Source organism: Falco naumanni, chromosome 4 (assembly GCF_017639655.2).
Source record: "Falco naumanni isolate bFalNau1 chromosome 4, bFalNau1.pat, whole genome shotgun sequence".
Lineage (NCBI taxonomy): Eukaryota > Metazoa > Chordata > Aves > Falconiformes > Falconidae > Falco > Falco naumanni.
In genome coordinates this window covers 32,887,910-32,914,362 of record NC_054057.1, presented here as the reverse complement: position 1 = coordinate 32,914,362, position 26,453 = coordinate 32,887,910, and the positions used below count along the sequence as shown (strand labels likewise).

Genomic DNA, 26,453 nt, shown 5'->3' with positions numbered 1-26,453 from the left:
AAATACACAGAAGCAGGCTTGTCGAGGCTGCTTTTTTGACCGAAGAGCAAACTAAAGCTAGAGGAAGCTTCTGGAAAAGTATCAGAAAGTAGATTTGTGATTTAAAAGAAAAACAAAATTAAAAACCCCACCAAAACAAACCACTAAGCTGGACAGTGTCCTTGCAAGACATCCTACAGCTATGAATTAACATTGACCCAACTCCCAAAGAACTTTTAAAACAATAAATAAATTAAACCAGGATTTGAATACAAGAATATTTTAATTTTCTCAGTAGATTGCTTAAAGTTTGCTTACATGTCAGTAGACTGCTGAAAGAAACATGAGACTATATGGAACACTTTCCAAAGGCCACATCGGCTTCTTTTAACTGCAACCTCACAGAGAAGGAGTAAAACATGTCCCGCACCACCCACCCTAGAAAAGCTCAGGCTTACACTGCTGGCAAATCTGACTGCCCATGGGCAGTGCCACAGCCTGGATCCTCACATCCTCTGACAGAACTACCTCAAGAAATAATCTGGTCAGCTCAGAAGGTCAAATGAACCTTTGAAATACATGTAGCTATGTGTGCAATTTTCTACGGCAGCCTTGAATGATCACTCTACCAGTCAGGAGGCCTGACAAAATCCAGTAATATTCATGCTAAATATTAATCTTCTGTGTTATTCGGGACTAAATCCAGATCTTAATATTCAAGATGTAGGGTCTCCTTGGTCCTTATCTGACCACCATAAAGCCTTAAAAGATGGTCAGTATGAGTAACAGGGATTTTGGAGTCAGCATACAGAGACAAGAATCAAGCACGATGTCCCAGTGAGTTGCAACAAGCTATTTATCTTCTATGCAGTGTTCTTCTCAGGGTTTATACAGCCTGTTGGATACATTAACCCCTAAAGCAAACAAACAAACACTATACCATTCTTGGATCAAAGGTATAGCTGGATTTTGAAAGATACTGTGATAAACTCTTTGGTATAAAGAAAAACACAGTTGATTTTCTCATAAATAAAATTAAATGAAAAAAGAATCTGTTTAATAAGCAGGTACTAGACAGCAGGAATCGTAGAAAAGTGATTTAGATCCAGAGTTTAGATAGCCCCATGAGTTACTCTGAAGATGTAAACTGGAATTTGTGAAGTCTAGTTGTCCTTGAGAGTTTGGTTGGTACACACTTGTTTCTTTAAAGCAGTTAGTGAAAATACAGTGCCTGTACCTTTTCCTAGTGGCAAAATGTAACAAGTATCCCTCACAATATAGTCCTGATTAATTTTTCCCTAAAGCTGCACTGTTTAGTATTGGTCAAGTTGTACATTGTTCTGAGAAACTGTTAGTACCACACAGTATAATGGGCTGTTATAATCACACCAACAATGAGGCCACTTTTCTTCATTTACAATTCAAGTACTGTCCACCTAAGTCCTTTTCACAAGACTACTTTCCCATGATTCTTTCACAACTTTAATTCTGCCAACAATTATGCACAGCCAGAAATGTTTTGAAAAAAACAAAACCACTCAGGCTTTCTACATTATGGGAGAAAAAACAGTGATTACAGCTACTGTGTCATGGAAAAATATGTTAGCTAATACAGGCAAAGCAAGAAGTTTTACTCCACCCAAACAGCTGCTGTGGGGTTGTTGCAGATACCAGGAGCATCTGAGCAGACAAGAAAGCAGAAAGTATTAGGAAAAGATACTGTCTTTCACAATCCAATGGTACAGTGACATGCATGCACATCCCATGCTACAGGCAATTTTAAAACTGATAGAGAAAGTTATTTGGCAAAAGTCATCTAGAATAAATGAATTCTTAAAGCTTATTTTGGGAGGGTAATTTCCCTTTTTCAGTGGGAATTTTTGTTAAATAGCATTAACCAGCATTTATTTTGATCCTAACAGTTAGATTCATGGGGTTATTAACAGAGAAAAAATAACAGAATGCCAAACTTCATGAATAAAAATATGCAATATTGAAGTTAAAATAATTTTTAAAAATACTGAAAATTATATTACTAATAGTAGTTTTGTTTCAGGTATTATTTTAGATGTTTTTCCCCTGTATTGATGCTTAGCTGTAACAATATCACTGGTTTCATTTCAGTCTCCAACATTTAGAAAAAAGTGGTCAGTATTAGAAGGCATGCTGAACATTTTATTTTCAGTGGGACCACTGAAAATTCAGCACTGAAGTACCCAACTCAGCCATTCTGGGGATCTGCATCTCAATCTCTTACAAAATTAAGGCTAGAAATTCAACATAGCATCCATTCATAGAATTCATTTGTTCATGCATGGGATTTATGGCCACAAGAGATTATCAGAACAGGTGGTTCGACCCCCATTACATTACAGGCTATTATATTTTGCTGAGGAAGACCAATTACATGTATTTGAATAAAAAATGTATTCTAGAAAGGCATCCAGTCTTGATGCTTTGTACAGAAATATATGAATGTCATACATCTAAATGACAGAACTATATGAAAAGAGTTCACTATATGAAAAGAGTTAAAATATGGCATGGAGAAAGAAATGGTTCATTGCTGTTGTTTCAATTATTCAGCACAGTGTGTACGTTTCCATCTTAAATCTAGATCTTGGCATGGTATGTCAAATGTATAGCAATACTGACACGCGACTGTCAAAACAGCAGCCTCGGTAAGAGATGGAGCAGGTACTTAGAATAGAAAGGAACACTCAGTGAATAGTATTATACGTATCCACAGAAACTACTTTCTTCACCAAAATCACATTAAAAATATATGGGATGCTTCTGACTTTCAAATTCGTGGAAATTCTAAAAGCACAGTGGAAAACAGTAAGAAAGCAATGTGATTGTGTCCTCTTTCTCTAATAACATTATGCATTTTTATTATCCCAATGCATCTGACAATTACCTTGCAGTTTTTACCTATTAGGAGGTTTTTCTTCCAAGATGACTCTTCCCTGTTCTCCATTGTTAACAGCATGCGCTCTATATGACCCCAAGTTAATTTATCAAGGTAATTGTATATAGCTTATTATCCAAAGATCTGTTATTTACAGGTGTGCTGTTAGTGAACCACTTACAGCTTCTCAACCCTTCAAGTGTGGTGAGCTTGTTCTACAAAAACAGCCTTTCTAGTAACATAAAAAACACCTGTAGACATGCATACTTCCGTCTGGCCCTCAATGAGCAAGTGAAAGGTTGCTTATGCTCCTTCATCTCTATAACCTGTCCTCTGCATTACTATTCCCTCACCTTCCCACAGTTTGTCCCCTTGAAGCTACTGGGCCTTAGCCACCACCACATTCATACAGATTACCCATTCTGCCTCTTGCCTCATGGCACAGTTCAGAGAGGTACTGAGAATCTTTTAAGACTTTTTCTAAGTAAGGAGTATATTATAGGGTCCAACAAACTAAGCCGCTGTATTATATGTCTGAATGTCTCTTTTGTTTGCTGTCTGACAGCGTATACCTCAGGGTGACTTGTCTGCTTCTTCAGATCAATGGCATAAAGAAAGTAACAGGCTTATGCTGTTATTTTTTTTTTTATCTTCCTCCTTCACACAGCCTATAATTTAAAAGACAAGTGAGAGTCCATAAAGTGGATGGAGGCATTTGTTGCATGATTTGGAAGGTCAGCACTTGGATTAGGAGGTTTCAGGACCTGGGAAGGTGGACAAAAGTTAAAATGGCATCCTAGAGGAGCAGATTCTTCTTTTCTGCCAACCCATCTGGAGTATCACTTGCTCATCAGCCTACATGTTCAGTTTGCCATTCTTTAATTCCTCAGCCCCTGGTTATCCAGCTTAAGACTTGTGGCCAGTAGTGAATATAGTGGGTGTGCTTTAAGCAAATACTATCTAAAAAAATCAAACAAACAAAAAAAAACCCAAACTGATGAAAAAACAGGCATTATATACTCAAAAACTGAATGCCCAAAATCTGCAAGACAATTCAATAATTTTGGCCCTACTGTCATCTCTCCTGTCTCAGCTATAGTATTGGAATAAATAAAAGCTCAGACTCTCCCAAACTTGAAAGCTAGTAATGCACTGCAATGACACCATGATGGAAACTTCCAAGAGAGTTTAATTCATTACAAGGGATGGATATAGTTTGCTAGCTATTGCATGAATGCACAGAATGAGTGAGGAGGATGAAAAGAAATAACAAATAATTACTTTCTGAGAAGCACAGAGGTGAAACAAATGAAACATGATCATATGATCAGGTGCATAAAGGAGCTAAAACTAATCCACTGAGGAACTTGTCAGCATTTCTTAAATTTTGGATCCTTTTCTTTCCCATTATGTTTCACTGCTGTTACTGCATAAGGTTATTTCCCAACAAAGAATAAAAGCCCTAAATATATCTAAAATTTTACTGTTGTTTCTTGAATTCTCACTTCAAGTTATCAGTAATGTTCAGCTTCACAAACAGGTTTCTGCCACAGAGGTGCTGCCATGAGAATATTAACCAGTTCTGGGGGCTGCAGCTGGTGGGGACGGTTTCCTACTTGGTCTCCTCCATTTCTCCCCTCATTCCTACAGGGTTTTTTTTGTCCCAGTTTAAGCAAGATAAAACAAATGATATCCAAATGATAGAGAAAGGAAATAGCACAGAAATTCCTGGGGCTTTTGTGGTTTGTTGTTTTGTTTGGGTGTTTTTAATAGGCAGTTTCATCCCTGTAGAACTGCTTTGACTACAGCCCCCTTTGCAGCTATTTGAGCTAAGTGATTCTTAGCAGTTGCAGGCTGCCCCCATGCCTGTGGACCAACTGCTACAGGGGATCTTCATGTACTTTGTCAGAAGATTTCAAAATCTTTGCTGAAGTGCAGAAACATACAGGCCAAGAAGATACTCTAGTTCCATGTTCCTACAGTTACAAACGTCTGTGCTCATAACCTGCTCCAGTTCTGAATATCAAATTCTTTCCCCAATCCAGTCGGTACTCAACAAAACATTTCAGTAAAATGGCTGCATGAATTAAACACTGCTAAAACAAAATATTTTTTTCTTAGACCTCCCCAAAAAGTCTGGTCAGGAAGACAATTAGGAGCAAATGTTTGAGAATCAATAGTAACAATTTGGCAGAGTAGGAGAATGCAAAACCAGAGTATATATTACAATAGAAAATGACAAGTTTAACATGAGGCACAATCACAACTTGTAATAGTGCAAACAGATTTGTAACTCAACATGAACTTTCACATACATTTTACATTTCTCCACATTGACAGTTTGTTGCCTAACAGCTCTCTGTGAGACCTCTGGCAAACTCTACTTTCACCAAAACCGAGAAGAAAACATTTCAGAGGATCAGTACTGCCCTCTACACTAACAGCAACACTGCCCAGGTTTTGTTAGCTATCTAGAGCAGTCATGTAAATCACCTTTAATTACTGAATTCTTTCTTCTCCAACATTTCTATTATTAAGATATTTTCATTGTACCAGAATTTCAGACTAAGGGAAACATAAGGCAAATACAGGCCATGTAACTCATACATTATTGCAGAATGAGCATTACAAAATCCAATATTTCATCCTTCACGGAAGACTATGTATTGTTCACTTGGCAATAAAATGTATAAATTACACTTTGATTTTCTTGTTTCACTTCTCTTTACCCTGCCTGGTGTGCTGATGTGTCAAGAGAATTTGCCTTTTTGAAGTTTTGCTGACAGCGTTACAGACCTATTTTCTCCGGAGCACCCTTCTGAAACTTGTTTTTTTGAAACCCTTTTTATACTATACTAATTTTGCTACCTCTGCAAAAAGTATTACTCGCCTGAGGGTTTTTCTTCTTCTTTCAGTCATGCTGCCAGGGGGCTGATTGTTTCTGATTGCTAAAGTCAAAACTCCCTGAAAATGGACTATTCAAGCTGAAGAGCATTTCACACAAGCACAGCACGTTTTAGAGTCACCTTAGTTGTCTATATTATTTAGTAACACAGTTACTATGTGATGAAGATTATAAAATCATTTGAGCAGGCTGCATTGACAACCTGGGCAGAAAAATAATTCTATTACTTAAGATTCTGGAATGCAATCACAGAATCAATCATTGGACTACTTAGTGGAGAGTGCAGCTTAAATGAAACAGAAATATAGGTGATATACATGGGTCTCTCAAAGCTAAGGTATCAGTGCTGGAATTTCTCACATGAGTCATTTAACCAAATTTTCTTGTTTTCACTATCCAACTGGGAAAAAGATTCTATGTTAAGCTTGATGTGAAGACTATTAGAAATCTTTTGTGCATTTACAACATTAAATTATATCCATTAGGCATCAAAATGTCCACTGCACCATTTGTATCATTTTCTCCTCTGAAGAATCACTCCTACATTGTATTATCTATTGTTTCACTGCCTCAAGCAAGAGGATTTTATCCATTTTCCTGCTACAGACTGAAGTGTGCATATATATATGTATACACTGAGGTATCTGAAATTAAGATAGCATTACTGATATGCATGAATTCAAAAATGAATGTAAAGATTATAAGTGTATCATTGACTTCCAATTAAAATATTACTTTCTTTTATGATTTATCAGAGCCTGAGCATATGAATGTTTCCCTGCCCCCCATTTTTTTTTTACTTCTAAAAAAATATTTTTTTGACATGGTAGTTCTGAATTATTTGTTTAACCTTACAAAAACTTGGGAACTTTCAAACAGGGTACCTGGCTGCTATCTACTAGCAACTGATATGCTTAATAAATTATTCCCTGTATTTAAAGGGTAATGATGTTTCTGGGTTAGGCAGTGTGGGCTGCATGATGTAAGGCTGGAAAAGGAAAGGATAAAGGCAACCTCTTTCTGTACCAGCACTGAGACAGTGCCTCAGCCAACACCTGGGACTGCCTGAGCAAACTGATTTTGAGATTCCTTGTGCAGATAATCATCCAAACATGGGTCAAAATATGAAAGAACCATAGAAAAACCAGAGCTATGAAAAGACTGCAAAAATGCATGCAGTCAACCCCTTCCCTAACCAAAAATTACTCAAGGTGTGCCGTTACTCACACATGCATTTCTAACCTATTATAAACCTTCGAGGATAGAGGTGCCACGCATTCCCCAGGCAATCTTTTCCAGAGCTTCACTATTCCCAGTATTGAGAAGTCTAACCTCATGCAGCACTGCTGTGATTAGCCCATTATTGCTTTTCCTATACAATCATAATACAGAGAGAATAGCTTGTTCCATTCTTCTTTGTGACGGGTTTTTACATACTCATAGACACTAGACATCTTCACTTGCATGTCCCTCCTTCCAACTAAACAAAATTTTTCTGCTCTTCCCTGAAGCCAGGGACCCCTCATCATACCTCTCATCATTTTACTGTTTTACTGCTGGATCCTATCTTGAAAGGATATATACTAAAAAAAATATTAACTATATTAACTACACTTGAAAAACTATAATATATAATTTTATTAGAGGAAAATAGAGAGGAAAGTTCAAAGTGATTGCAAGTTCTATGATAGAATGTTTAACTGGCACAACAAAAATTCCAAAGTAAAATACCCTGAAAAAAGGTCATAAACAGGGACATAGCAGCAATGGATGTCAGCCTCATTCAGCAAGGTATCTTAGTCATTTCACAGTTGAAGTAAAACTGAATAATCATGCATTGAACTAGAGGGAAGGAAATAGAAATAGTCACACGAAAGACAGAGAAAGGTAAACTATACTGAAAGAGTTTTGAGTTGGACACAAACATTCTGGAGGATAATTAGGGGAAAAAAATGAGCTAGCACAAGAATGCCAGGTAAAACAAACAAGTGGAAGATAATACAGTTGTAGAAACATAGCCAGAAGCCTATAAAAAGTTATCAAAACATCTGAGACTGCCAAAACTCTTGAAAAGTAAAATAATAAATAAATAATTTTTTTCAAAATGTCAGAAAAACCAGACAGACAGAATAAAAACGTAGATAAGAAAGAAAAAGAGGAAGTACGTGGAAGGAACAGAGAGATTTCACAGTCCTTCCAGGAATTTTGCTATAGGAATCAAGAAGGACAAATAGTATTTCATGCTCTTCTATTTCAAAACAAAAGGTACTGGAAAGAATAGATACTGACTTCTCATGCATCAAATTTCTCTGTTTTCTGCTTTTACTGTGAGTCTGACCTAGCCCAGCTTCCTGTTAAGTCTTTGTGCCCAGAACTTTAAAAGCAGTAACATCACCTCTTCCAAACACACACGACTTGTTAGAGAGAGAAAACCTGCCTGAGCCAACAGAAAGAGAGCAGGCATTTGAAAAATATCTTCAAGCTTTTGGGGGAAATCTGTTTAGACAAAGAGAGGCTAGGGAGTTACCATAGTTTAACAGTGCATATTTATATGATGCTTAGTATGATCACCAGCACAGTTTGCATGTTTCATGTCACAGAAACACCTTGAGCTTGATAAGGGATGTTCATAATGGAAATAGCATGTGCCCCATATTGAGATTCGGGCTTGTGTAAAATAACACATGCACTTCTGCATGCTTTACCTTCAACAGAGAAAAAGAAAGATGTGCAGACTAATAAACAGTGATTACCTCAGAGCAGCAGTTTTCCCATTTCTGTGGGTGCAAGTGACCTGCCTGGTTTGGTAACCAATTTGTATGTCCCAGTATTTGTTCTCCTGTCTATTCTGTCTGTTTCGATTCCTCTTCTTCTTAATTAACTCATGAGTCTCGGGATCTCGAACTGCCTTTTCTCTGTCCTTTTCCTTGTCTTTATTCTTCCCACGTTTCCTTGCTTGCCTTATTTGCCTTGAATGGGGCACTGAGCATGCGCTCCAGGGTCCCACATTTAGGCTATACAGGCTTTCTTCAGCAGCACACGGGCTAGACTGACAGATCTGAAATTCGGTGAGGTTAGGACAAGCAGATCCACCAAACTGTGGTGGAGCCACAACATGCCGAGTTCGATGCTGAAGCCCATTGCCACAGGTCTTTGAACATTCTGACCAGGGGGCGAATTCAGCCACGATGCAATCCTGCCGGCACGGGATGAGGCATGCCTGCTCCTGGCGGGGCTTGGGCTCAAAGTACTCGCAGATGACATCCTCAGCTGGCACCCCATTGGATTTCTGGATACAGGTGATGTCCCTTGTCTGGATCCCTTCCTCCCCTCTGAGGCACTCCAGGGGCTTCTCGTGGCTGCGGGACAGAACGGGCTGGCACTGGTTCCAGCTGCCAATCTGCCAGTCATACAGCTCTTTGTGCCAGTCGCAGACCCGAAAACAGCTCTGCTGGTTGTCTGGCCGCTCCGGCTGCTTGCAGTTTGTCGGCAGCGTGGTCCAGCCCTCCACGTGGGCGCACCACACCGCTCGCGTCTGGATGCCACCTGGACCACATTCATCACCCATGCATCTCCCCCATGGACCTGGAAAACAAGAGAAGATGCTAACATTGCACACTTAAGCATTTTTCTGCTGTGATGCAAAACTGAGCTCACAGAACCAGTTTTGCATTTCCTGTTCCTCTAAGAATTTCTTTCCTGGAAACTTAGAAAGCACAATATAAGTATGGGATCATTCTTCATCCTCTATTTTGATGATGACAGATATATTTCACTTTTTATCCCAGGCAAATTGAATATTTACCTACAAGGAATTAATCACACAGAGAACTAAGACCTGAGCAATCACAAAGTGATCATGGAGTTTTGACTAGCAAGACGGGAGTCAAAGTCTGCCTCTCCAAGGCAGGAATCTAATCTACTTTCTCTGCATAAATACCCTTTACTGGACTGTTTTGGTTTTTGCTTCACATTTCTACTGCACTACTCTCTACACCTTGATGCCAATTAATATCGTGTTCTCTTCATTCCATATTGTATTAAATAGTAAGAATAACAAAAGAATACATTTTGAAAAACAAAGGTAATTTTAGGTAGGTCACTTCTATTCTTTCATTTATTATAACTAAAATAAAAATTAAAACCAGTTAAGGAGTGTTTGTTCCACACAATCTGTGAAATTATTATACAGAGTGAGTTCTTGAAGACATACCAGAGACATACCAGCTGATAACTCTCCAAAGAACAGAAGTTATTGAATCACAGAATAGCAGGTTGGAAGACACCTCAAGGATCATCTTGTCCAACCTTTTCTGGCAAAAGTACAGTCCAGACAACATGGCCCAGCACCCTGTCCAGCTGCATTGAAAGTGTCCGGGTTTGGAGAATCCACCACTTCCCTGGGGAGATTATTCCAATGGCTGATGGCTCTCACTGTGAAAAATTTTCCTCTTGCGTCCAACTGGAATCTCCCCAGGAGCAACTTGTACACATAAGTAACATGTACTCATTGCTTTTCTAAAATATATAAGGTCTATGGTAAATACTCAACATATTCTTATAATCAGTGTCAACAAAACAAACAAAAAAAAAAAAACCCAACACTATATCCTTGAAAGCTGATATAGCTGCTTTTTCCGTTATTAAAACCTGAAATATTGAGCAGGTTCAGCTCACAAAATCCACAAATCAGAGGGTAAAAAAACCTGTGTTTTTCAGGTTTTTAAAGACCTCCCCTCATACACACCATGCACTGACTTACTATGAAAGAGCAAAAGAACAAGCAGTTCAGGAAAAACAAACAAACAAACCAACCAACCTGTAACCATTTACCAAAGAAAAGATATCTATCTGCAGACCGTTGGTCACACAGACCTTTTCTCTGACTGAGTGCTCATGTTCCCTGCAGAAACTGGGGCCAAGCCACACAATCCTCATTCATCTGAATGATCTCAGTAACAAGACTATTTGTGTAAGTAAAGTTGTGGCACATGCTGGGCTGAACCTTTGTAATATCCAAAGCAGAAGAATTCTGGTACTGCACAAGAGTAAGTTGAACCAACTACGGCAGGTACAAATTGTGTACAACACTTTCTTATTGAATGCCTGGAAGGAATATGAAGCCACATTTTATTACTGATTCCCACAAGCATTAAAATTCTCATTGACTTCAACACAATTTTCAGCTGTTCATCCAACATTAACTTCAGTAACGGTTTGGGAATGGGCTGATGGTAGGTTATACACTTACCCTCTGCTCCTCATTGCCTCTTTTCTTAAGCGGACACTGCAACTGAACAGTTTGTTTGTAGTTCTAAAATCCTAAGCATTAATAATCCATAGCAATGCCAGCTGGCAGAGACCAAGTCAGCCCATGGAAACTCCTCAGTATTTTTTGCAGATTAAGGTTGAATTAGTGTTTCCAAGGTTTAGTTAACTAGCCAGAAAAACAAATGTATATTAATTACAAATACATTTCAGTTTCCATTTCAGCAAGATTACCCTACTTTATCTCTAACCAGCCTTCCACAATTGACATAATCATTGTTGTATTTAATTTAGGTGTATTTACCCTGAGTAGTGTATTTACACTGATATCATTTTCCCAGAATACTGCTTTGAACACTTGCCAACTTTGAAAGAGTAAAGACTGCAGAAAATCTCCAAAGAAAACAGAAATACTAAAATAATCGTGATTGAAATAAAGCTAAATCGTTCACCTTGCCAAGTACAAATTTCTGTCTTATCAGATCACTGCATCTTTTGTGTACTATGTGTGTTTCATGAAGAAATCCCTCTTTGTAATGAGCAGGTCTTTACTATACTCCAGATGAAGAGTTTGCCCATTTGGGATTCTACCAGATTTTCCAAGAAATCCCATTGTACCTAAAAAATTGTACTTGACATCTAAGTATCTTCAATCCAAATCATTGATATGTTGACACTAATGCAAGTGATAAAAATCTCAGCCTCAATGTACTAACTACTGCCTTTGGCAACGTAAAGGGGGGGGGAGGGAATGAACCTGTACATGAGTGTGATAATGAGGCAAAAACAAGCTCTCCCATTAGATTACAAAATTGTTGCTTTTAGAATTAGATCCAAAATAATAATGAGGTAGACAGGCTCATGCATTAAACTGCATTATTTTGCTTTTGCTGTGAAACAGCATGCAATTTAATAAAAGCATTGCCAGTGAGTACCAACAAACCACACTTACATGAACCTTTGAGCAAACTACTACTCAGGACCTCTAGGTTCACGTTATTGTTGACACAGAACTATTAGTGAGGTATCTGACCCTCCCCCTTATCCTCATTAAGTTGCTTTTTAAGTTTAAATGCAAAATAATCCATTTAGAGTACAAGGTTACAAGTACACCAAAAACTTAAAAGTTGCACTCTACTGCATGATTCTTTATATGACTCTGACAGGGCCCTACAGTGAGCCACAGCTTTGGGGCAGGGCTCCAAAAGCTTAGGCTTTCTAAACCTCCAAAAGGTTTAGGCTTTCTCCTTAGTGAGCTTCCTCAAAAGACTAAATAAAGGGCTTCCACACTTGACAAATTTCATTTGTGCAGAAACATAAACCATGTGGAGGGGAGAAGTGTTAAAGAAAGAAAGATGAAAGCAAAGCAAGGAGAACAATAACTGAGTTATACACAATTCTTCCCCCGCCCTCTGAGCCTCCGTTGTGACTCTGTGCTTCCCTCCCATACAATGACTGAGCAGCAGCAAACTCTGTCCTGTGCTCTCTGGCCTCCAGAAATCCCTCTTCCTCTGCAGTCTGGCCACCTGCTCCATGCCATACCCCCATGCTCCCCACCCTTCTCTCTTTTCTGTGCCATCTTCCCCAACTCTGTAAATGGCTCCACAACTACTTCTTCAACAAGTGTAATGCCAATGAGGAAAAAAAAAGCGTAACCAGTACCGTTCTCCACTTTTCTCTTTGGGATTCTGGAAGACATAGGGAGCAGGGCGGGAGAAAGGAAAAAAAAATAACCACCCTAACACTGCCAATACTCAGTGCTCCTTTAGAATAAGTTGCTAACTTGCAATTAATTTTAAAAAGCCTATAAATATGTCAGCAATCTCAACAGTTTACCTTAATCCAGTTTTAATCCAGTTGTTTTCTTCGGGGGGGGGGGGGGGGAAGAGGCATTTCTACTTTGTTACTTTATTTAGCTTTCAAAATATTATTTCAAAAAAGATTTATTTCTAGCAACATGAACAGAAACTTGCTTTGACCAAAATTATTCTGGGAAATGCCAATTTTAATTTTGTTTTTCTTTGAAAACAAGAACTGGTATTCACTTAACCAACATTTCCATCAGTTTTCAGTTGGTCACTGCTTTGAAACATTCAGTGAGGTTATCCACATTTGCTTGTAGGATCACAAGTCACTGTTGTTAACCTCAAGCACTAGCTGAGGAATGTTGTCGCCATACATTCTTTACATGGACCTCACAAAGAGACAGAAGCTCCTCTACAATTCCCTTTACAGGTACAGATCTCTATCTGCCAAGAACACAAAGAGCCTACAGTATTTCACTTCTAATTTAAGTGGCCCCAAATACACTGTGAGCAGCAAGGCCAGACATGATATACATTGTGAGCATCAAGGCCAGACATGATTCTCATTTGAAAATAATCACAAAAAAGCAGGAGAATAAATGTCTCTGAACTGAGTAAAGGGGCTTTGTGACTGTCCAAATAACAAGAAGTGCATCCCAACGCAGTCCTGATTCACTGCCAGGCTTTCTTCTCATTGCCACAGGTTGAAGAAGCAGCACCCAGCACATGCTTACAATATTTCTTTGCTGGCTGGTCAAGACATCACTGAAGATACATCATGGAAAACCAATGAAGGCAGAGGCTTTGAATGATCCTTAGAAGTCTGAGAAAACCACATACAGATCACCTGCAGCATATGTTTTATATTACAGCATTATTATGGGCTGTACAGTTAACACAACATTTGTAAATGTGAAATGTGGGGATAAAAGTAATCTCACAGAAACTACTGTAGCACAGATAAGCAGCCCAGCAATGAAAGAGATCAGCAGAAGGCAATGCAGAGCCCTGTCCACCACCATCAGTTCAGAGCTGCAGGAGGTGCGTGGGGGGTGGCTGCTCTTTCACAAATTCTCAGCTGATGTTAAGCATTAGTAACAACAACAGAAAGCCTATCGGAAAGCTGTCGATCCTAATCAAGGCCTCATATGATGTTTTAATTAGCTCTTTATGAGTATTCTTTAGGTTCTTTTTTCCCCCACTGAAACAGCCTTCATGCAGACACAGCCCTCCCTGCCGTGGGCTGATGCAGTTACACCCAGGCAATGGGATGTATGTCTGCTCAAACCATTTTGCACTGCATATGCTGCAAATGCAAAGTTGTTTTTCTTCGGATTTTGTTTTAAACATGTTTAGATGAACAAGTCATAGTCTACCTGCAGTAAGCTGTACCTGTCTCATGAAAATATCATCATTTAACCATTCTGTGTTTAATCAGCATATTACAAATGGCAGTTACAGGAATAAATAGGAACCTTGCTTCTTTTTTGTTGTTGGGAGTTGTCACCAAAGTTTTAGTGAGTTTAAAATGTCTTTTGAAATTCTTTGTCTTCTGAAGAGATTACTATAAAATACAATATTAAGATTCCCTCTAAGCTTCTGGAGGATTAACATTTCTTTTTTTAGGAAGCAGGAAAGTAAGCGAATTAACCATTATTGCAAGTTTATTTTGAAATTTCAGGGAGTGATCACAATGGAGTCAAAAAATCAAGACAAAACCCCCACTAAAGCACTGACAGCTTTGCAGCAAACCAAGAACAAAGTAATCTATCATAGTATTTAATATCTTATATATTAACATTGTTTCAGGTACTAAATTTATTACTATTGGAAGCAGAAAAAACTTATTTTTAATTTTGATTCAGGGCAAATAAGGCTATGTGAAAATCCCTCCAGCCTTTAGCCACACACAAATAAGAAAAAATAGACAAAACCTTTCCCAGCTGTCCCCAAACATAAAACTCAAAATATGTCTTAAAGCAGAGCAAGACATTACTCCTATTTTAAACAAATGAGGGTTGCACCACTGATTTAATCTGAATTTTGCTGTTCTTCCAGTGAGAATTGGTTTTGACCCATTTTGTATTATTGGCTTGATGCCTGTAAGTAGCATTAACAGTCTAATGCCAAAGAGAGAGACTCGGACTGCACAAGACAGTGAGCAGCTTAGTTCTCAGTATTTTGAGAGGATTGTCTTTAAAGAGACTATTGAGAGACTGATGAGCAGAAATCTACTTTTTCTAAGTTCAGAAACAAGCTAACCTTACCCAATATTGGAGACCTCAAACTTCTCTGTATTGAGAAGGTTGTGATGAGGGCTGAGAAGGTTAACTGGGTGATACAGGGCTGAGAGTCAGAAGGACACCAATATTACAAGATACAGTTCAAGTCTAAGCAGTAAATCTCAGGAGAGGTCAAAAAGACACAGATCAAGAAGTCTTTGAAGGACTCAGGAGATGGTAGTGAATGCAAACTGCAGCTCTCGACAGCGGAGCCGGTTAAGAAGCAGGATGAACAGCTGGCCACTGAGAATGTAACAGCCTCAGAGCTGCTGCCAAAATCACTTGCAGATCCTAATTTAATTTAATTGCTAAATTAAAATACAATAAGCATGTCCATAACTTGGTACAGTATACCTATATTATCTATATTTGCTTTACACAATTATGGTGGCAAAGGAAAAACTGTGGCAGCAACAAAATATTTTTATCATAGGCAGTAGCTAATTTTGAAAGTCTAAATAGTAAACCGAGTCTCATTGATACAGACACATTCCCTATTACACTGGGAAGAAGTAATACAGCAAAACATCCTCATTCTAGATAAATTCTTGATGGCTCTTTTTTTTTTTTTTTTTTCAATATAGAATCTGAGATGCTGTCAACATGACAAGCTGGCCGCATTTGGAGAGGCAGATTCTGTAATTTATACTATCAGGAGTGCCAAAACAGTAGAAGATCACTCATAACAAAACCTTTATTTCTGCACCTTTCCCCCCCATGGCGGGACTCCCTGGGTGCTGTACGACTTAGCTGGCAAAAGAGCAGGCAGCAACTCTCCCCTCCAGGAATGCTATGGATCACCTTCACTGTCGTTTCTATTTAATGCTTTTGTTTTTCTCTGCTCCTCTTTCAGAGGTTGAAAAGAACATGCAAGGCAGTGTCTGCATCAAAGAAAATGGATTGAGGATAGGGAAGAGAGAGAAAAAAGGAAAAGATTCTCAACATAATAAAACATAACACCTGTGATTCAGAGGATGGAAATGGACAATCAAATATACCTACAAAGGATTTGACTCCTAGGTCAAATTTTTTGTTTCCTGATACTGCAAGGGAGAGTGTAAGCCACACTACAGTTCAAATAGTTTCAGAATCTGAAGAAAAAGTTGTTCATGTTTCTCAAATTAACAAGGAAATATAAAAACTAACATTAAAAAACAGTGATGTAGATTAGATTAATCTACAAATTTCACATTGTTTCCCCAACTTTTCAATGTACACTTTCAAACAATAAGATAAAGATAAAGGCAAACTTGAAAGTATATAAAAATCAGCCACTTGGGTATCTTTCTAGGTGTGCACGTAATTATTAAGGTACTTTAGAAATGTGGTCCCTTTTTATTTTTCCCCCTATAAATATCCATTGGGAAAATACATTCACACATGTTTCTGGTACTATTAATGGTAATTAGCATTATCCATCTGTTCTCAAGTTTCTCTTAAAATCATGAATGTAAACACATGAAATAAACCTGAGTAACTATACCAGTTTAAATTCTGACAGCATTGCAAAAAGTGTAACGTTTATTCACTGTTTCCCCATCAAAGCATTTTCATACTAGAACTTCACAAATTACTGGAACCAAATTTTACATCTTTTCCTCCAGCAAGTACTCCTTTTGTATATTAGAAAACTGGTGTGTCTAAACCAAGGTTGTGACTACATAAGAAAAAAATGTTAAATTTAACATACTTTCAGAGTGTTGCAGTGGCCTTCTGTGCCATAATTCATGGCAGTTTTAGCACCACATTTCACTTGGTAGAGAAGGGGTTTGTCTGCTTTGTGCTTTTTCTGCCTTAACATTGTGACAATTGTAACAGATATTGAAAATTTTTTTCATCTGTTATAAACATGGAAAAGGTAAAAGGTAAGTATGTAGTACAAACAAATACATAAAGAAACAAAAAGGTCTCAAATATTTTCTCCTTTATTTAATAAAATGTTAGTTCTTCATCCCACAGACGGACAGGTCTGAAAACTTAATTCAATGTGGGTTTTTTTTAAGAAAAAAGTAAAAAAAAGAGAAAAACTCAACCACCTCCTTATATTTGTCACTGTTGGATATTTATTTTGTTGCTCTAGCTGCGTGGATTCAAATTTTTAAATGAACTCTATCAGGGCTCACACTTTTCATACCACATTTGTTCCCAAAGTGATCTGAATGTACAGTGGCGTTAACACCTTGAAAACCACTATCTACACTGAAGCTATCGAGAGCCTCCAGCTCACAGTAGTGGTGCAACATGATTATCTGAAGTATATGCTAGCGCAGACACAAACATGAAAGGCTGACAGCTCACAGTGCAGAACTATCTGGCTTTGTGCTGTTGTCATAACCTGTAATTAAATCCTTTCCTTTAGGCTTATTATACACTTAAGTTAATTCTCACATTATTCAGTTTTAAAACAGGTCTTCCTTCAAACCTTTTTTTTTTTTTTTTTTTCTGTTTTACCATGAGTTCCTCTAACTATTCCTTTTTCCTTTACATAGTATAGCAGTAGCAGCCAAAATGAATATTGAATGAATACACGAAAGGAATACTTAATTGAAGCAGCATGCTTTAAAGAGAAACAGAGCTTCTATGTTCTACAAAGCAATTACACTGCTTTGAGCCTCTAGTCATGTTGTAATAAATACTTCTGATATTATAAGATATTGAATACTGTTTCTTCTAGCCCACAGTCAGTTTACATATAAAGCTGGTTTCGTGAACATTTCTTAGTTTCATTAGAGGTGCTGTTAAACCATACTAACGTATTCCTCACACTCCTGTTCTCTCTCTAGTCACACTGCTGGCTGAAAAGCCAGATAACGCTCTTTTGACAAAATGATGATTCCCATACACAGCAAACACTCTCGCAGGCTTTGTAAGTTGGATGAAAGGCTTCATTAACCTTTGCTTGTCTCTCTCCTGCATATGTCTGTTTTGTTTTTTCTGATTACTACAGGTGAAAGCTGCTCTTCATTTCCTGCATGGAACAGCTATACTGCGACAGACCAGAGACCTATGTATGCCCGTACCCATCTCCTACAGCAACAAAAAACAGAGGCTGGAAGAAGGTCTAGTAATGTGGTGAGCATATACAATGCCTTCCCTGGTATTTTCCCACCATTTCCACGTCACAAACCAAGGTACAACCTTCTGATTCCGTTAATGCTTATACATGGACATCAGATAAAGAACATTCATGTGTTCTTCAATGACCTTCTAAATATCAGTTGTAGGAAGCATATTAGAAACTCCTATATTTGCTGTTCTTTCTGTGCAAGGCTACCAGAAATGTAATGATAGAAAACACATGGCATGAACCTATTTTACCTTATGCAGTGGGGAAGGAAAAACAACCAAAAAACACTCCTGTGAACAGCAGAGCCAATTATGAGCAAATCTGTGAAATCAATAGTTACTTCCAACTATTATGCAGAATGTAATCCCGAGAAAATATTAGCATTTTACAATGAAAGCTCTATAATTACATAAGCAACAATAACTTCACCACAAATTATTCTTATCTGTGTCCCTGTAGATTTTTACAGTTCTGCCTGCATCAGAATCTGATTTTAAGGGATAGGTTATTGAGAAAACCAATTCATGATGCCTGCCTATTAAAGAGGAGGATTTGATTTGTATAGATTAAGATGAGGTTTTCCCCTTGGTTTTGAACCAAGATTCACTGTTTTCTCCCTGTTGGCATTTTACATGCAATTCACTTGCAAATCTCAAAGCAGATTTTAACTGAAACATTGCTAAGAGAACATCTCACTTAACCTGAAAATCTCATTGTTTGTACTATTCTCAGTGACTATACATGGAAATGCAGATTGTTGCACTAACTTAACTAACCGAAGCTTGCCCTTTACTTCTCATCAGTGAGCCCCAACTAGATCAATTGAAAAAAACACCACTAGCTCTTGTCACAACACCGGGGCATCAGCAAGTGTTGCTGCAGATTAGGAGAGTCTATTTCTGTCCAGTCTTATGCAATCTCATGGTAATCAGCCATATTGAACATGTTATAGGGACTTTAAATCATATCACTTTCACTTCTATCATGAAGAATTTTGCAAATCAGTTTATTAAACATGATTTTCATCAGTACATACAGGCTGCTCTATTAAAAAAGACAAAATATTTCTGTTTCAATTAGCATCAAGACCAAGTGAATGCTTCTCGTTTTCTGGCTCTGCCTCATTTTCTGCCCTTTTATTTCTTTCCCTTGTTCATCATAGCCTCCTGCTGTGGTGCTGATGGCCAGAAGTGCTAGTTGTGTGGCTGCCGCAACCACAGGCTACATCCATCAGTGCACACCATCATGCTTGTGCCAGCCCAGCATCTTGTAATCCCAGTCTCTGCTTACACTAGCCAAGGGCAAACAAGTAAAAAAACTTCCTTCACTGAGATATGAAGAAATTTACTGCTATAGCTTTTCAGAGACTGGCTACAGCTTTTTGACTAGACTACTAGAATCAGACATCAGAAATTAAATGTGGTATCTTTGTGCAGTGACTTTTTAAAGGGTCAGACTTCCTGCGAGATATATATGTCAGACAAGGTAGCAGGAAGTTGGTTATAGGAAAACACTACAATTTAGTTGCATGAAGTCAGAAAGAGATTTAGGTTGAACTCTCAGACCAACTGCTAGCTTGCAGGATGATCCACATGCACCAATTCCATCTCCTTGCACTTCAGCTTCTTCTGTGTAAGGCAGGGACAACACTATGAATCTTTAAAACACATTTAGACATATTGATGAAAAATGGTGTGCAAGAAGTTAATAGCAGCAGGAATACATGTTCTGTCATTTTCTTTCTGGAAGCGCACAGTTTACTCAGTATCTTTCCCTTGAGTTTTGCCCTAATTCCCAGTTGCGTTGAAAGGTGTGTTTTAATAAAAAAGCAAGAAGCCCAGACAATAAGCTGCTGCTTTTTCTTACTCTTAACAGAAATCTTATTCATAGAGCACAGCATGCATACTTCTCATCTGTGTCTTCCCTCTGCCTCCTTGGCTACAACAGAGATAATACAGATATTCGAGGATTAAATAAGAAGGTCTATCATATCTCGGGATTCTTTATAGTTGTTTTCTTCACCACTAATGGAACAAAATAAAATAGGAGACCTGAACTTAATGAATATCACTTAGATAATGTTCTGGACCTGTCATCCTTTTGGTTTTCTTCTAATTCATTGAAGCAAAGGTAATTTAATGAAATTGCATCTTTTAAGTACAGAACATTACATAAAGGGTCAATTTTATATATTTATTTGTATTTGCCTCTAAATATTTCATTATTGAAATTGTCTACGTGTGGGACTGAAATAACAATCCAGTCATAAATCTTTTGAAGTGCACTAGAGAATTTATGTCTTGCTGAGATACATTCTCCCAAGCATATCCTCTTTCATTTATTATTCATTATTATCTACAGCTTGCCGAATTCCTATGAAACCCATTTTCAGTTTTTAAATGGCAACTTTCCCCTAAAATTGTTGTGCTTTCATTATGTAGACATAGTGCTTAGAACTACGGGAAGAAAAGCCAACTAAGCCATGTGGATGTACGGGTGCCACCATGTACCAGACAAGGATAGATCATTATTAGTTTAGAAGAAGTCTTGTCAGGACCATATAAAACTTGTCACTTCAATGTATTCAAAATAAGTAATGTCCTCATGTGAACACTCTTTAATATATCATTTTAACTCCAGACAACTGAGATAAAAAATAAATTCAAAAAAGTGACTATTACTTACTTCCATCTGGCAAATGTGTTGCACAATCATATTAAAATAAGTGGGTTTGTCTATTTTTGTGATGTTGGAAATATATCTAACAAACCCTTCTGTGTAAATAGCTTTTTTTAATGTTTGTTTTAGAAATAAGTCATAACTTCTATGAAATATTAATGTAGGCAGTCATTTCAGTATATCAGACCATATCATAACTTTGGCTTTTAAACAGAACTCTCCATTAACCACAGCAGGAATTTCTGCTTAAAAATAAATGACCTTGATGTAGTATTATCACACTGATCTATCACAAGAACCCACGATGTCCTATAAAAAATGCAATGAATCACTATTGCCAAAATTTAAAAGTACACAAGTATTTTAAGGAAGGCATCACAAGAATACTCTCATATCGAAAAACTCCCGATTTCTTAAAATTCCTCTCATCCACCAAAGAAACAGAGACACGAACTCAGCGACTGACCTCTGCCTTAGTCATCTGTTCTAGCACAAACCCAGCTTACCTTTCCATTGCTAGTACTACCTTTGATTTCTAAAGTTACTTCATAGAGGTAATTTCCTAAGAAATAACAGCAGAATCTCACTAGATGACACTAGGATATGACACCTACTTTACTCTTTTATCTTGATAGAAGAATGCCTAAATAGCAAGTAAAACTTTTAATATATTTTTTTAGCATCCCTTTAGACCTTCTGTAGATTTGAAAGGATCTACTCGGTTGTTATGTGGGCAAACCACCCAGTTAAGATAAGGTGAGAGATGGAGAAGGCATTAGAGGACTTCAAACGTGCAAAGCTACAAGCTTGAGGAAGGAATGTGGTATTGAGGTAAACTGCATGTTCCTCTCCAGAAAGGCAAACATAAGCAAGGAATTTTTGTCTTTTCTATTAATTGGTCACTTCTTGGGAAACTGTGCTAAAGTGCCAAGTATCAGAAGGAAGGAATGTCATTGAATATGCCTCCAGAATGATTTTATGTCACTACTATTTTACTGTCCTCAAAAACTATTTTCTTTCTATTCTCCTCTACACAGGCCCTCATTCAGACCTTCAAGAAAAATGTAGGCCTTTGATTTTTGTCAGATATTCTTAAAGCCTTTAGAAAGGAAAATATATAACAGAATATGCATCGTGTGGTATTCATCAAATATTTACTGAGCTCATTCTTTTAGCTGAAATTTTAGGAAAAAAGTAATTAAAAATTTTATGAAAGAAACCCCAACTACATGTAAGCCTGACTGATTTCTTGTGTTGATCATAAAAAATAACCCAACAAAAAAAAAACCCAAACCAACCACCAGAACTCTACAGGAAAGAGAAATCCTTCTAGAGAGCTCAGCATAAAGTAAAACATGGTAAGACAGAGCCAGATGTCACTTGTAACTGCTATTAAATAATAAAAGGAGGAAGGATATAAGCCTTTGGTTTCTGCTCTTTCAGAAAGCCAGCCACAAATCTAAAAGCCCGCCCAGTAAAGATAAACCAGACAGTACTTCTTTTTACCAGAGTACGACTCTGTGAAAAGCATGCAAATGCTAATGTAAAATTCACATTAATACAGGATATTTAAAGGCACCCATCATACTTTACAAACAATAGTTTAAATCTGATCTTTACTGTCACCAAATTCTTATTGCCAGCAGAAACTTAGGGATAATTTTATCAGCTGCTGAGATAAAATGGCAATATTTCATTTTCCAAAAAATATGAACACAAAGCAGTACAGACAGAATATCATATCTAATCTAAATGGAGAAGGGAAGAGAAGGTTCAGGGGGAATCTTACCTGTGTGTACAAACACCTGAAGGGAGGGTGCAAAGAGGACGGAGCCGGCCTCTCTTTAGTGGTGCCCAGACCAGACAATAGGCACACACTGAAACACAGGAGGTTCCCTCTGAACATGAGTGCGCCGGGTTTGGCTGGGGCAGGGTTAATTTTCTTCACAGCAGCTGATTTGGGGCTATGTTTTGAATTTGTGCTGGAAACAGAGTTGATAACACAGGGATGTTCCAGTCCCTGCTGAGCAGCGCTCACACAGAGCCGGGGGCTTCTCTGCTCCTCACCGCACCCACCAGCGGGTGGGCTGGGGGGGCACAGGGGCTGGGAGGGGACACGGCCGGGACAGGTGACCCCAGCTGAGCAAAGGGATATCCCATACCGTATGGTGTCTGCTCGGCATGTAAAGCTGGGGGAAGAAGAAGGAAGGGGGGGGACATTTGGAGTGATGGCATTTGTCTTCCAAAGTAATCGTTTCACGTGACGGAGCCCAGTTATCCTGGAGATGGCTGAACCCCTGCCTGCCCATGGGAAGTGTGAATGAATTCCTTGTTTTGCTTTGCTTATGCGCATGCCTTCTGCTTCAGTTATTAAACTGTCTTTAATCTCAACCCACGAGTTTCTCACTCTTACTCTTCTGATTCTCCCCCCCATCCCACCAGGGAGGAGTGAGCAGGCAGCTGCGTGGGGCTGAGCTGCCAGCCAGGGTTAAACCACGACAATCAGGAAACACTTTTTTACTGTGAGAGTGACTGCGCACTGGAACAGGTTGCCCAGACACAACGTGGAGTCTCCACCTTTGCAGATATTCAAAAGCCATCTGGACACAGTCCATGGCAACCAGCTTTAGGTGGCCCTGCTTGATCAGGGGAGTTGGACAAGGTGACCTCCAGTAGTCCCTTCCAACCTCAGTCATTCTGTGATTCTGTGAAATACATACGTATCAATATCAAACACAAAAGTCACAAAGGAAGTATTTGGTTACATATTTTCCAGAATATCAGTTTCCCAAACTTCACTATGCCAAAGTTTCAATCAGTATATAAAGACTAAAATACATTATCTATTCATAAGTAGATATATTCAGGAAGTAGACAGTAAGAAAATGCTATTTGTTAAGGTTTCTGGTTCATGAATTATAGAACTTAGTATAAACTCTGTACCTTTCTAGAAATAGCTATTTAATTCCATGCTAGAGATTCTGCATCAGAAAACTGAACGGAAGAACAATTTATTATGAAAATTATCTACAGAATTTTAAAAATTAACTAATAGATAATTCCCATAAACTTTAAATATGTATGCAGTCATGCTCCATTAAACATTAACTACACCAGAAGTGAATTCCAAAATATTTTTTATGATTATTAACTTATTGAGTAAAGAAATAAATGTCACAGATACAAAATGGCAGAAAAGATTCAAAAGTATACATTGAGAATACTTTATAAAGCACTCTTTATGGATTACAAGTGTTACATCTCCTTGTTTAGGCTTCATTAAACAATGTATACTTATATACATATATTCATTCTTAAAACTCTTCCATCCACTACTTCAGAATCTTAGACAAACATGAAGCTCATTTTCTACATGGTGAAGGAACAGTCCATGTGCAAGGGCGATTTAAAGGAGAAAAGTATTGGGAGACATCTATATACCTGAGCAGGGGCACGAGCATTTATAGTCAGTCACACTAGCAGAAATTTTAGGACAGTGACTGAGTACTTATCAAGAAACCACTGCAGCTGGAATCAGGAAAAATGTATTTGAAAAAGTGTCTACAGAGCCCAGTTCATGAGAACTGCTGAAACGATGCTGAGATGTCAGGCCAATCAAATGTCTAGGTAGCTAAATAGTTTCCTTAATTTCACATTCTTCAGTTTTGCTAATGATTGATTAGACCTGAATTCCTGGGTGTAACTTCAAGGAGAGAAATCTGAGAACGTTGTTTTGTGATACAATAATATTCAATTAAAAGCCGTTCCAGAAAGCAACTGCACCTGAGTGAATATCTATTGTTGCACAGACCTAGAAGACTCTTCAAAGTAAAAAACAAATCTTACCCTTTTAAAAGACTGTCCTAGCATTATACCAGTTTAGCACAGCTCCTTTGGCTACATCACTTAGGAAAGTAGAAATGTCATTCTCTATTCTAATTCACCTTCAGGTAAGAAGGTTAAATCATTGGCGAGGAAATTTTAACAGGTCAGATCTTTCAAAATCAATAATGAACTGGGTTGCAGATATCTTTCAGAAGAGATAACTTCAATTAAAACAGCCCTCACCAGAGATAATGAGTAAAAAAGGAAGGTTAGTGTTGGACAAAGAAACATTCACCCTCTTGCCAAACAGGTGATGCAGAGATCCTTATCAGCCTGAATTATGCTGAAAAATCTTCAAAAGGCTCTGAAAAAAAAAAGGTCACTTTGCTTCAAGGAGACTCTTTACAAAGGAGTAAGAGTGACTGAAAAGTCTTTCCTAATCGTTTTTAAAACTCACCAACATGAAAATGTTCTCTGGGCTCAGTAAGAAAGAAAGAAAGGAAAAAACCTGTTATGGGAATTTCAATGTCTCAAAGTACATTTACAGCGATCTTACGGTCACTGTTTATTTTTCTGGAGAACGTGTAAGAGGTAATTATCCATCCAGACTACATTAGCAGCCATAAAATCTCTCTTACCCTCTTCAGTGGCACTACAGAACAAATTTTGTCCAAGCAGGGACACACATGCATTTATCCCAAGTCTCCATCATAATGTAAAATTTGACTCAATTCCAATCTTATTGGAGAATTGGAGAAGCTCTTGCTTCCTCTTAAAATATCAAGTTCATGGTTGGATAACGGGAATTTGCCTCATATGGATGTATAACAAACTAATTATAAATCAAATGCAGGAGCCTAAATTTGTCTTATGTGCTTTGACCTCATTACTGAATCCTCAATACCATTGCCAATTTTTTTCCATTTATTTCTTATTATAATACTATTTGGGATGCTTCTTTTACTTGGAGTGAAAAATAGTCACAGTCATCTAAAGAATGGGCACACTTTAAGAAGGGCACCCTTGTTTGTTCAACAGCAGGTTAATGCAGGCAAAGGAAAGCTCAACCCAGTATGGCACAGCTGGAAAACAAAAGTCAGCTGGTAGCAACGGGAATAAAATACACTCCCCAACCATCTCCTTATTATATGCAAATCACTACACTCTGCTTAATTAGTAACCTCTGCATTTTTACTTCCAGTCTGATTTTTTAAGGCAATAAAGCCACTCCAGGGTAGGAGGTTATAGCAGAAAGAAACCTGACTTCATGCCATTTGATCAGAATTTCCCTTGAATAGCATGGGACTACGTAAATCATATCAGAGCTGGGTATTATACAATAGGCAAACACAACCAAGAAATGAGACTTCTTTCTTCCTTTTCTTTCAACTGTTCGAACACCAACACCCCCTAGAAGTTCTGAGATTGAAACTAGATCCTTTTCTGGAAGATGTGCTCTATTACTCATGTTCATTTTATTGGTCTAAGGACCAACCACATCTGACCTTACTGTGTTAGATATTGTGCAGCTTCAGAGAACTAGAATGCCCAGGTGCTACCACGTGGAGTTCACAAGCTAGATCAAGCTCAGGGGAGATACCTATAATGCACATGCAGAGTAAACAATGTGATGACTGCAAGCATGTTAGTTGCATTAAATTTTTGATGAATTGTTTTCTTTCCTGGGAACATTTATGTCAAACAGAGAGAAAAAGGGAAATCTCTAGAAGAG

General features: G+C 38.0%; 1 protein-coding gene across 2 annotated transcripts in view; it reads right to left on the bottom strand.

Moving 5' to 3' along the window:
• Positions 1–26,453, bottom strand: part of THSD7A (thrombospondin type 1 domain containing 7A) — a 288,313-nt gene that overhangs the window by 117,115 nt on the left and 144,745 nt on the right. For both annotated transcript variants that reach the window (XM_040590314.1, XM_040590313.1), the window contains exon 4: positions 8,549–9,380. In XM_040590314.1, the coding sequence (XP_040446248.1) occupies positions 8,549–9,380 (832 nt within the window). The remainder of the gene's footprint in view (positions 1–8,548; positions 9,381–26,453) is intronic.